Raw genomic sequence first — 11,897 nt, 5'->3', positions numbered from 1 at the left:
GCTGGTGAAGAGGGCTGTGCGCTGTGCAACCGCACCGGCGCAGATGGTTTTCAGTGGGAGATTTCAGTGCTCTGTTTCTGGTTTCAGAAGCAGAATTCCTGGTGTATTAAAAGCTCTTATTCTTTTCTTCCCCCCACTGTGCCACCCCCTGTGTCTCTCCCTGAATCATACCAGGCATGTTTCTATTTCCAGCAACAGTAAATCAGCACAGGTTGCTAGAGGAGGAGAGAGTGTTTTCCCTCTTCCTACAAAAATGGAAGAACAGCTGCTGTCATACAAGCAGCACTACCCCTCGTGATGCTTTTTCTCAAACACAGCCTTCTCTTAGCCTTCATCTCTTCAGAAGCAGCCACGCAGCTCGTACACTGGGTTTATTACCTGCAGAGCCAGGAGGTTTCTCTGTGCGGAACTCTCTTAACATCACCTTTAAGAAAACACCGACCACAAAATGCCTTGCTGTGCAGCAAGACGCTAACGAATGGCTGATGAAGCTATGCCTCCCTAATGTGCTGGCAGACAGCAGTGGAAGGCTGCCTCCTCCATGAGTGATGACTGCGCTGCTTCAGCTGCTGACCCTCTTCATTTTGGGGAGTACTTTGGGGTTGACTTGTTTATTTTGAGGTACGGTTTTATATCAGCACAGCTTGGTCTGTTGTGAGGAAGCATCTGCAGAAATGATTGAAAACAAAGACACGTGTGGTGATGCAGGCTCACGTTGGGGTGTGTATTCTGTTGTCTACCAGCAATGAACATGGTTCTACATGGGGCATAAAAACAGCCAGAAAGTGGCTTTTGGGTACAATATTTTCTTGTCCCTTAGCCACTCAACTAGAGATGAAGCTTTACTTGATGCTGGTGCCTAATGAAAACCTGAGCAAAAGCAGAAATGTGAGAATTGATTAAAGCCCCAGGTGGATGCTCTTGCTCAAAACCGGTGCTCTTAATTCCATGTAGTTTAACTCGTCCAGCTGTAACTGCTTGTGTCCCATACTTACAATGTCTCTCTGATATTCTAAGTGATGTCTCCAGGTGTGCTCCATCAGAGCTGTTGGCCAGTGGCTGCAAAGGTGATACCAACTCTATTGATTCCTCTTGGTTCTCCAGCATCTAAGGGTTGAAGCTGTGACCCTGTATGTTGCTCTCACTGCTGATTTGTTCAAGTTGGTCTATGTTACCTCTTCTTTTATATGGTGATAACAGTAGTTACATTCCCAGAGGGAGGGGAGGGCACGCCTGTGAGGGTGAGGAATGCTCTCCTCTTTCATAACGGGGCTGGAGGGAAGGACTTGACTTCTTATGGGCATTTTCCCCGATTTCTGGGACACAAGGCCACGTGGTGACAGGGACAGCCCCAGCCCAACATGGGCTTTGCCTGCATGTGAGAAGGCAAGTGGCCGCCTGGGCCAGCTGGAGCAGGAGCTGCCGGTTGCCAGCACTGCGCAGGGTGAGCTCTGGTGCTAGCTGGCATAAACACTTCCCTAAAAGCTTTCTCGTTTGAATAATTGATGCCTCTTGATCCTCGAGAGATGCCTTAATTGCAGAACCGGTGCCACGTGGTCGGATATTTCTATCCTATTTTTAAATAAGGTTCTGAATCTCCTCACCCATGCAGGGTGGCCGGGGATTCCCACGGGTGACGGGTGCCTGTCCCTGAAGGTGACACCCGGAACGGTCGCCTGTCCCTAGCGCTGCCCGTAGGCTCTCCGCGTCTGCTTTAGGAGGGTTTTCCTTCTGGAGCCCCTGTCCTCGCTGGGAAACGCTTGGGCAGAGTGGGGGGGAGCGTGGGGTTGGGGGCTTCCCCGGCCCTGGTGCCCTGAGGGGGGGAACGACGATGATGACGATGGGACATGGTGGTGCTGCCCCAGGGTAAGTGCGAAACCCCTTCGCCCTGCGGAGGCTGAGAGGGGGAGGCTGTGGGGAGGGGAAATCAAGGAAAGGGGCAGCGGTTTCGATGCTGGGGAGGTCAAGCTGGTGGGGGGAGGCCGGGCAGGAGTGGGAGCCCCAGCGAAGAGGGGAGGACGTAATGGTGGAGGCCGTGGTGGGAGCGGAGGGTGAGGGGGGGCCATGAGACTCCGCGAGGGCGAGCACGAACTGGAGGCTGACGGAGAACGGGGACAGGGCTGAGGGAGGCTGAAGGGGAGAGGGAGGATGAGCAGGAGCGGAGGGTGAGCAAGAATGCAAGTGGAGACCGGGGGAGACTGAAAGGGCAGGGCAAGAGGAGATGCTGAAAGACGTTGGGAGGGCAAGAAAGAGTAAGGCCGAGCTGGAATGGAAACCGAGAGGCTGGGGGAAGCTGATGTAGAGATCAGTCTGGGCAGAGATGGAGGCCAAAGAGAAATTGAGGCTGAGCAGGGGTGGGAGACCAAGGAAAGGTTGAGGCTGAGCAAGGGTGGAGGCCAAAGGTGGGCAGGAGGCTGAGGAAGAGTTGAGATGGCTTCTGGGACCGAAAGACTTTTGGAGGTTTAGAGGGATCGGGATGCTAATGATGCCGCGGTATTTGGGGCCGTGGTGTCAGAGACTGTGGGAGCTGAGGCCGTGGGGCAGGAGGCCACAGGAACTGACACCGTGAGACCAGAGGCCATTGGAGCAGATTCCACGGGGGGGGAACGATGGGAGCTAAGGCCACAGAAGATGATGTTATGGAGTTGGAGGCCCCGGGGGTTGTTGGCTGTGTGAGAGGAGATGCTGGGATGAAGTGGGAGGCCAAGAGGGTCTTCAGGGGGATGGGGTGGGAGGTAGAGGAGGTTTGGGGGGTGGGAGGTGACCGGAGTGTGAGAGGCTCAGCGGGTGGAGGTCCAGGGGGGGATCGGCCATCAGAGGCTGCCGCTGTCGTCGTACCCCGCTAGTGCCTTGCCGATGGCCGGGGTCTGCGTTTCGTTCTCCGCGCGCGTGGGTAAGCCCTTGCTCTCCCCATCGCACCGCGGGGTGGTGGCCTTCAGGGCTCACCCGTTGTGTTTAGGAGACCCATGTAAGCAAAACGAGGTCTCGGTTTTGAAAAGGCTTATTTTCTCCCCTTGGACGCAAATGTAGCACAATACAGAACTCGTCCCTTGTGCTGTTGCGGGGTAAGGAGTTTGATAACAGAGGTAAGAGATGAAAGGCAATATGCAAGGATAACGAGACAGAGAATTGCCAGGTCGGTTCCTGGAGCAATTCAAGACAGCCAAACTTTGTCCCATGTACCAGTTGTTGGACCAACGCATGGGCTCTTAGTCCTCACCTTAAACCACCTCTTGCACCCTCTTGTCCTAAAGGGTTTCATGTGGTCCTAACGCCTTTCTGCTTTGTGACCAGACATCACTCGTGGCACTGGCTTTGTCATGGTCACCCCCCCCAGCAGTGTCATCTTTAGTGATAAGAAAACATTGACATTTAAAGAAATATATAATATGAAGGGGACAGAGTCTCTTAGAACTATCTACTCATGCTTTCTCCAGCTGTCTACTTTCCCAGTGCTAACTTGTACATACATTGACTCATTTATTCTTTCAAATTTGAAGCTCTAGTTTGAGAAAGTGGAGGGGATGAGCTCCTACCACGTGTGATTTCTCACCAAGCAAAAAATTCCTACACTCTCCTTTAGTGAAAATGAGAACTTCAAATTACATGTTGAAACCCCTATTTTTCCATAGTAGCTTTCAAAGCCAGGTCAGCTAAAAATCTTCCCTCAAAGCAGCTGTATCTCTAGCTGGTTCATCACTTTTACCAGACGTACATAAATCCAGTCTCTTAGAAAGTTCTCAGCCTTGGATGAGCTTTCACATTTAAACCCAATTCCATTGGGGATTATGGTGCCTGTCCCAGCTCCTCCCATGCAGTGTCATGTCCCATCACAAGGCAAAGCCTCGCCATCACCCATGACCTGTTCTCCCCTCCCAAGCAGAGCTTTCCACATTGTGTCTTACCAAATACTCTGTCCTGCAAAGAAAATTCTCTTAAAATGAGAAAACACGCCACTCTTGAGAGCATGGCAGTGGCATTCAGTGGTCATTATAACTTCCACGAGTAATTTCTTGGGTCTGAGTCCATGTTTGAGATGCTTACAGCTCTGCTTGTAAATCACTTGCGTTACACGGTAGAGTTTTCAAGCAGGGAAGGGTGTCCTCTCCGTGGGGACTGATGGACACCACAGTCTGATCCTGGCTCTGCATCAACACCCTTTGCAGAGACAAAGTGATGCTGATGGTGGAACCAGGATGAAAAGCCCCAATGAAACATCACTCCCAATGAACGGGATGCACGGAGGAGTCTGCAGAGGTCAGGTCAGAGGATGAAGACGCGGCTAAAAGGCAAGCGACTTCTGTCACTGGGAGCGCACAAGAATAATGAGAATTTCATTTCCCGAGTGGAAGAAGACAGCACTGTCTGTAGCCTACAGCCCTTGGGCAAAGACTGTGCCAGGTCTGCTGGTCCTGGTAGAAGCTGTAGTCACTGGAAACGGAGGGTGAAGCAGCTGTGTTTTGGGGGCAGAGGGAGCATCCCTCCTTTCTGATCCCATGGAGGAATATTCACTACAGTCATGCCATGGGCGTCTTCTCTTGTGAAGGAGAACAGATGATTTTGAAGTGGCCATCGCCAGGGCTGGGAATGGCCCCAGCGCTTCCCATGCTGCATATCCCGATGTGAGAGGGAGCAGCTCTTTCCCCTATGTGATAGGAGGTGCTGTGGCACGATTTGGTCTCTTGTACAGCGGAGCCGTGTCCAGGGAAGCAGAAGCCACAGGTTTCTACCGGCTCTGGGACCCTGCTGCCAGTGGATCCATCACCAGCCCTGCCCGCTTCCACCAGACGATCTGCAAATAAACTATGTGTATTAGCTTAAGGATTTTTCAGAGCACCTCTTACCCAAGAAATGCTTTGCAGTGCTGCACTAGAGCCTATAAAGAGCTGGTCCTGGAACTGGCGAGGACATCCACCTCCCATCCCTTTGATAAAGCCCACGGCTCTGTGTGTTGTGTGTAATGCATTGCCTACGTGCTCACACCTAGTCCTGCCACCCTGGGAGCTGAGATCTGAGGAGGAAATGGGAAAGTCCCTTGAACAGGAAAGCTAGAGATTTAAGCGCTAAAGCAATTGTAATACTTATAACATTACATGTAAATTGTCTTTTCGTTAAATGCTGCTTTTGCAGCATGTGCAAATGCAATGGTGCAGCGCTGTGCGAGGTGCCAGAGCTCTGGCAAGTGCAGCGTGGCAGGCTGCCTGCCCACGGCCGGTTCAAGGGACCCACGACGCTCTGTGGGCTGGACGCTAGCTGTCAAAGGGCTCTGCTCCATCATCTGACATCTCATGAGCAAGGTTAGGCTTGGGGTATTGCAAAGCATACAGTACATCACTTTGAACCTGGTGGCTTCCCTGAAAAGTGAACATTCAGTGCCACTGTGTCCTTCAGCCCAAGCAGATAGGAATGGCTTGAATTACAGTTCTGCTGGAGAGTAACTCCGAGCCACACACCAGCTCATGGGCTTTTCCTCTGTGATTTTTGACATCCAGCATGACTGGCTTTGAAGTGTATGTATGTAAACATGTATGTGTGTACATAAACAGGTAGGCAGACCTTTTTATTTTTAAGGGCAAGGGAGGAAAGGAGGAGGGAGAATAAAAACACATTTTCTCTGTTGACTTACTGCATGTTTTCCTTTCCCTGTCTTTTCTCCCTAAAGCAAAGACTTGTGAAATCCCCCTGGCTGCAGAGCTAAAACTTCAGCATTTGATGCTGCAAGATAATTCAGCAGACAGGCTGCATCATTAGCCTGTTAGAAGGAGCAAGTAGCCTGCGTTACCCTGGTCCTTGCCGGGCAGCAGTTTGCCCCAAAGCAGCCCCAGCACAGCCCCGAGTGAAGGAAAACGGAGCTGCAATTGCCACGAAAGCCCTGGGTCTTCCTTGGGCAGGTGCTTCATTTCGGAAGAGGGTTGGCTTTTTGCAACTCCTCCTCCCCACAGCTCGGCTGCCTCTCGGCCTCTGGATGGAGACCGGAGTTACTGGTTGACGGTGCAGCTCCAGCCCCTGCGTGGCAGTGGGAAGCTGTGCCTGTGACTTTACAAGAGAGCGGCTGAGAAGAGGGTTACGGTGGAGAACCAGGGCACAGGGCTCCGGTCCTGCTCCGCTTCCAAGCTCAGACTGAACCGCGTTGCGTGTCGCTGGCTTTACTTTTCCTCCCTACCCCTGTTACAAACTGTCTCTGCTTTGTCCCTCCCAGCGGTACGCGGGAGCCTGTCCACCACAAGCCTCCCCATCCCCTCCCAGTCCCCCCAGTGCAGCCAGCACTCACCTTTGGCGGAATCCTCCCTGCGGTGGCAGGTCCCAGCGCTGGCTTGGCAGGAGACCACCTCTCCCTTCCTCCGCAGGTGGGTCCAGCCCAGGAGAAGGGAGCAGATGAGGGCGCAGAGGCAGAGCCCCAGCAGCAGGTACACCACCAGCCACGGCTCCTGCTCCACGCACACCTTCTGCTCCAGCACGGCCGTGGGCGGCGAAGCCGTGACCAGGGCGGCTGGCGGAGGCGGGGTGGCCGCCAGGGCACTCGCTGTGGGCCAGGCAGAGATGAGTTGTGCTTAGAAACCCTTCGGGTACACGCTTCACGCTGTTAACTTTCTGATAGGGAAAGCGCTAATAGCACTCGCGCATTCTTTCTTGGAAAGAATTTGAAAGCAGCTACGCACCGCCTCTGTTTGCTTGCATTTCTCTTCCATGGCGAGGCACAGGAGATCCCTTCCCACCCCCCATTCCCACTCTTCCCCCTTCTCCAGCGATCGCGTCTCAACCCCAATGTGGGAATTGCAGATCTCAGGGAAAATAACCTGTCCCCTCCCGCTCCCGCTCCCCAAGGGCTGGAGGCAGCTCAGCAAGGTGAGAAATTCAACTGCTGATGCTGGTGGAGCCAAAGGACAGGTCTGTAAAACACACCGCATGATGGAGTTGTGTGCCAAAGAAAACCGGAGAGAGGCAGATGCCCTGCTCTTCTTTTCCCCGGTCCCAGTCCTGTGGCAGCGCACAACCACGCAACCCCCGCAGGACGAAGAGAAGGGGGTTTGCTGCCCCTTTCCTAACTTCAGTCCCATAACCTGGCTCCTTTTCCAGCCCAGCCCTGGGGCGTCCTGCCCCACATCCCCGCTCTGCCTGCCCTTGCGCGCAGCCTTACTTTCGCAGGTCGGGGCGCATTGCCTCGGGTGCTGCCCGCAGATGGTGGTGCAGTTGATGCATTTTTTCAGGAGCTCGTCGTAGTAGAAGCCGGCTCTCCTGTTGCAGTCCCTGGATGCTGCAGGAGGGGACGGAGACGAACACGGCGTCCTGAGCATGTCCTCCTCCCCTGCCATTTGAGCACGAGGGTCCCAAACCGCTGCCTCCCCACCACTCCCAGCGCCTGGGTTCACGCGAGGATGAGCCCGTGGCCGCTCTGAACGAGCTCCCGGCTCTGACGGGCACAGGGCGAGACCTGCACGCTGCCGTAAGCGTTGACAACGTCTCAAGGGCTGGCAGGGTGACAGATCCACAAGATTTGCGGTGGTGTTTGGCCGTATGATGAATACTGGGGGAAGATATTGGCTGGCAGCTGCGCGGGGAGGGGACGGTAGGCAGCCAGACGTGTGCAGCTGTACCCACCTGCGGCAGGGAGCTTCTCGTTGCTTCTCTTAGAGCGGCTGCTGCTGCTGCCCTGGGGCTTGCATGGGTTTTTGGGACATACCAAAACCTGCCTGAGCGCTGGCTCGGGACCCTAGGGATGGCATGTCCTAGCCTCAACGGGGAGACGTGACTTGTCGCTGCATGCAGCGTGCAGGGCTGGGTCCCCTGCGCCCTAGGACAGGGTGCAGCAGTCCTGGACCGCGGCTCGCTGGGGAGGGAAGGGCCCATGCGCAGGGCTGCGTACAGGGTTTGGGTGCAAAGTACATCGCTCTCCTTTCCTTCTCCCCACCTTTCATCGCTACACCTCGGTGCCTGCCCCAGCACAAGGCTCGCAGTACAGCCTCGCAAACCTCCAGCTCGAGTTTGTCGTTATCCACATCGACTGAACCCGATGTGTCTCAGCGCTCTGCCTTTGGAGGGTGGGGTGTCACCGATGGGGGATACGAGCCTTGATGCAGCTCTGGGAAGTCTCCCCGTGACCCCAGAAAGCAGCAGGACAGAGACGTGGGCAACTTGGTCTCGCTCTGTGCTGAGCTGTTGCCAGACCCAGCCCAGCGCTGGGAAGCCATCACGTTCCCCAGCATTTTTGGCTCAAAGCTCTGTTAAGCTGAGCTGGCTCGGAGCCTGCCCCGTGCTTCATCGCGGGGCCTGATCCCCCCCTCCCAATTTTGCCCCGTCGCTGCCTGCTCGGATCCAAGGACAGCTCCGCAGGGCTGCCCAGCACTCACCGCACAGGGCAGCACATCTCCTCACTGTGGGCCGGCCGCATACGAGGCTGCAGGGGATGCACTGGCAGACGAGGGTGTCCCAGTACTGCTGATCGGTGCAGTTGTTCATGGCATCCCACTCGACGTCCGTCCCATCCATGGCTGCGGAAGGAGAGGCAAGTAGGTATGGGGTGGCCACCACGGGCCACCACTGGTCCCTTTGCTGGGGCTGGGACCCCTTGCAGGGGGATGCCCGGCTGTGCCCCAGCCGTCTCTGGTCCTAGGCTCGGGCAAGAATGTACAGCAAAATCTGTTTCAGGCTTAGCAAGCTCTTCAAATTATAACCCTACGTGAGCATGTCCTGCGCCGGTCCCTGGGGACGTGCAGGGAGACCACCCTGGCTTATAGGTGGCCTTGTGCTGTGCGCCAAAGGTCTGGGGATGCACACATCTGCCTGTGGGAGTAAGAACAGTGGGAACCGCTCCTGTGTTTTATATGCTTTTCTGAAAATAACAGAAATACCACCAGAATGACGACTGGCAACATCTTCTGAAATGATTTTTAATTCTGGAAATTTCTGAATTCCTCTGTGGCGTCAGGGCAGTTTGTGCCATCTTGTGTGTAATTTCTGACATCTCCCTTTGGTGTTCTGGCATCATAACGAAACCTGGTTTTGATGTGTAAAACTCCCCTAAGCAGCAGAAGGAAGGACAGCATAGAACCATAGAATGGTTTGGGTTGGAAGGGACCTTAAAGATCACTTATTTCCAACCCCCCTGCCATGGGCAGGGACACCTTCCACCAGACCAGGTTTCTCCAAGCCCCATCCAACCTGGACTTGAACACTGCCAGGGATGGGGCATCCACAACCTCTCTGGGCAACTTGTGCCAGTGCTTCGCCACCCTCATATCTAATCTAAATCTACCTTCTTTCAGTTTAAAGCCATTACCGCTTGTCCTATCCCTATATGCCTTTATAAAAAGTCCCTCTCCAGCTTTCTTGTAGGCCCCCTTTAGGTACTGGAAGGCTCCTCTAAGGTCTCCCCGCAGTCTTCTCTTCTGCAGGCTGAACAACCCCAACTCTCTCAGCCTGGCTTCATAGGAGAGGTGCTCCAGCCCTCTGATCACCTTCATGACCCTCCTCTGGACTCAATCCAACAGGTCCATGTCCTTCTTATGTTGGGGGGGGCCCAGAGCTGAACGCAGTATCATCTCACTGGGAGACCTTTAAGCACTGGTTTAACCAGCACCAGCTGGGACACCTGGGGGTGGACACGCTCTTGTCCCCGCCAGGAGCCATTCGTCCCATCCTCCTCTGCCGCGGTGCACCGTGTCCGTGGGGACTGGGTGTGATGCCAAAGGCAGAGGAGCGAGGCATCAGCAGCACAAAAATCTAGCCAACAACTTACAATTTTAAGAATTAGCTTGCTAACGAGAATTTACTTATTAGCAGCCGAAATATTTGTGCGTGTCCCCATCTTCGGGTGCAGCAGCCTCACCTGTGCCACCGCAGGGTTTGGCCTTGGAGGCAACCCGAGTGCCAGCATCGGTCCCTCCTGATGTCCCCACTCTTTTTCCGTGCCACGCCGCGCCGTGCCGCACGTGGGGTCTGCGGTGAGCGCGACCGAGCGACTGCAGGAAGCACTAACGCAGCACGAGGGCGGCCGCGGTGGCAACGTGCCGTTCGCGGACCGAGAGGGCTCGCGGGTGACCGCATCCCTCTGCGGAGCCGCACCGGGCAGCCGCAGCTGTTTCCTGCGCGGATGGGACGATGCCGGGGCTGACGGGGCCCGAAAGGTTTAAAACTTCCCGATGCTGCAGCGTGGCACTGGCTTTGGTGCGGTGCAGCCTTTGCAAAGCCAAATTTTGACTTTTATATAGAAAAGTCCCTGTGCTCTGGCTGGGATCCCTCCTTCTCTCTAGTACTTGGGAGTTTGCAGCAGTTGGGCACTTTGAGCGTCCGTCTGTCCTGCCGTTGCCTGCACAGCACCTTCCCCGCAGAGGGGCTGAGGACGGGCTTCGTCCACTGCCTGCTGTGAACTGGCTCCTACCCAGGGAGCACATTTCGTGTCCCGTTCTCAGGGCGTCGGGGATAAACCCACTCTGCACAGGAACGCCGGCCTTATAGTCGCAGTTGTTCAATTAACGTTGCTATAAAATTAAATAATTACTTTCTACCGAGGTGACTGAAGACGTTCCCCAGGGCAGAGCGAGGCTCGGGCCGCCGCTCTCCTCAGATGCCCTTTGAAGATATTTTGTACCCAAAGAGAAGACCCCGACAGATAGCGGTGAGCCCTGGGGATGGCGGTGAGCCTGGCCCTCCGTGAGCTACCGTGGGGTTTCACATGGGGATAACTGCAGGGGAAAAAAAGGAGATTTGGGGCTGTGCCTAAGTTGGGGGGCTGCAGCCTGGGCAGCTCCTTCCCCGCTGTTGTGAGGGCAGGTCTAAGCTGGGTTTTTGGCCCCATCTGGGAAAAATCCTGCCCGACAGCTGAGCTCCCCGGCCCGGGGACCCTCAAGGTACACGTGGTGCTCCCGGCATGGCGCAGCCGGGCTTTGCAGCCACGCGTTTTTCTGCAGAGCCGGGTGCGTCTCCCCCTCTGCCTCTGCACCCACCAAGGACCAGCACCCCAAACTCCCCTATGGGACCCCTCGTCCAAAGCATTAAGCGACCGTCTTCAGCAGGGTGGAAGCCCTTTGTCGTGGCTCTGCTACTCCGGCGAGAGCCTGGGGAGACCCCCTGCTCTCTGCGAGAGCTCTGGAAACATCACCGTGGCCCCCAGCCTCAAGCCCCTCACCCCCACCTCCCCACGCAGCCCCTCCATGGGGTAACTCACATTTGACTCTCCCGTGACGTCTAGTCCCCCTCGGCTCCTGCCATCGCACTGCGAGCTCCAGCCGCGAGCCCGTGCATCGCTCGGGAGGTTTATTATTAGAGATAGATTTGATTAATGCCTGGGCCATGCGTTTCCTGGGGTTTCCCCTTATCCCTTTGATGCAAATCGGCCGCACGCGCAGCGCATTGCATTGGCTCGGCGGGGGTCCCTGGGCTGCCGGGGGGCACGGGGGCCAAGGGGGGAGGCACCCTGCGAGGAGATGTGTCACCGGGCACGGGGATGGGTGTCCTGGGCCAGGTGGCCGCGTTACGGAGGGGCTTGCAGGGCTGGGGGGGCTCTGCAGCACCTGCCCTTGCATGGCTTGGCTGCAGTGGGATGTTTTCTTCTGCAGAGAAGGATGTTTTGCTCCGGAGAGGAAAGAGGTATCCTGGGTCAGGAGAGCCGGCGGGCAACCCTGTGGGTTATTGCTTTCCCAGGCTTTGCCAAGAAGGAGCAGCTACGTCGGAGCAAGAGGCCGTGCAGCCACGGGGGATGGTTGTGCACGGGGCTGCAGGTGGAAAGGAGCAAGTCTCCTTGCCGGGGCTCTGTGTCCCGGCCGGCAGACCCCCGCCGGTAACATCCCGCACGGCACCGAGGGCCGGCCGCCCTCGCCTGCCGGAGCAGCTGCAGCTTTCCCTGCCTCCGGCCAGGACTCAGCACCGCTCTGTGCACCCATCCTTTCCCTGTCCGCAGG

The 11,897-nt window shown here is 55.9% G+C and overlaps 1 protein-coding gene across 1 annotated transcript; it reads right to left on the bottom strand.

Annotated features, from left to right (window-relative positions):
* Positions 1-3,372: 3,372 nt before the first annotated feature.
* TNFRSF13B (TNF receptor superfamily member 13B) lies at positions 3,373-11,291 on the bottom strand. The gene is made up of 5 exons (XM_075058654.1): positions 11,165-11,291; positions 8,349-8,489; positions 7,139-7,255; positions 6,272-6,523; positions 3,373-4,792 (listed from the first exon to the last, which is right to left on the bottom strand). The coding sequence occupies exons 1-5, from the start codon at positions 11,289-11,291 to the stop codon at positions 4,518-4,520; spliced, it is 912 nt and encodes a 303-aa protein (XP_074914755.1). The 3' UTR covers positions 3,373-4,517.
* Between the last annotated feature and the right edge of the window lie 606 nt (positions 11,292-11,897).

The sequence above is a fragment of the Buteo buteo genome, chromosome 27 (genome assembly GCF_964188355.1).
Source record: "Buteo buteo chromosome 27, bButBut1.hap1.1, whole genome shotgun sequence".
NCBI lineage: Eukaryota > Metazoa > Chordata > Aves > Accipitriformes > Accipitridae > Buteo > Buteo buteo.
This window is presented reverse-complemented; position numbering and strand designations above follow the sequence as displayed.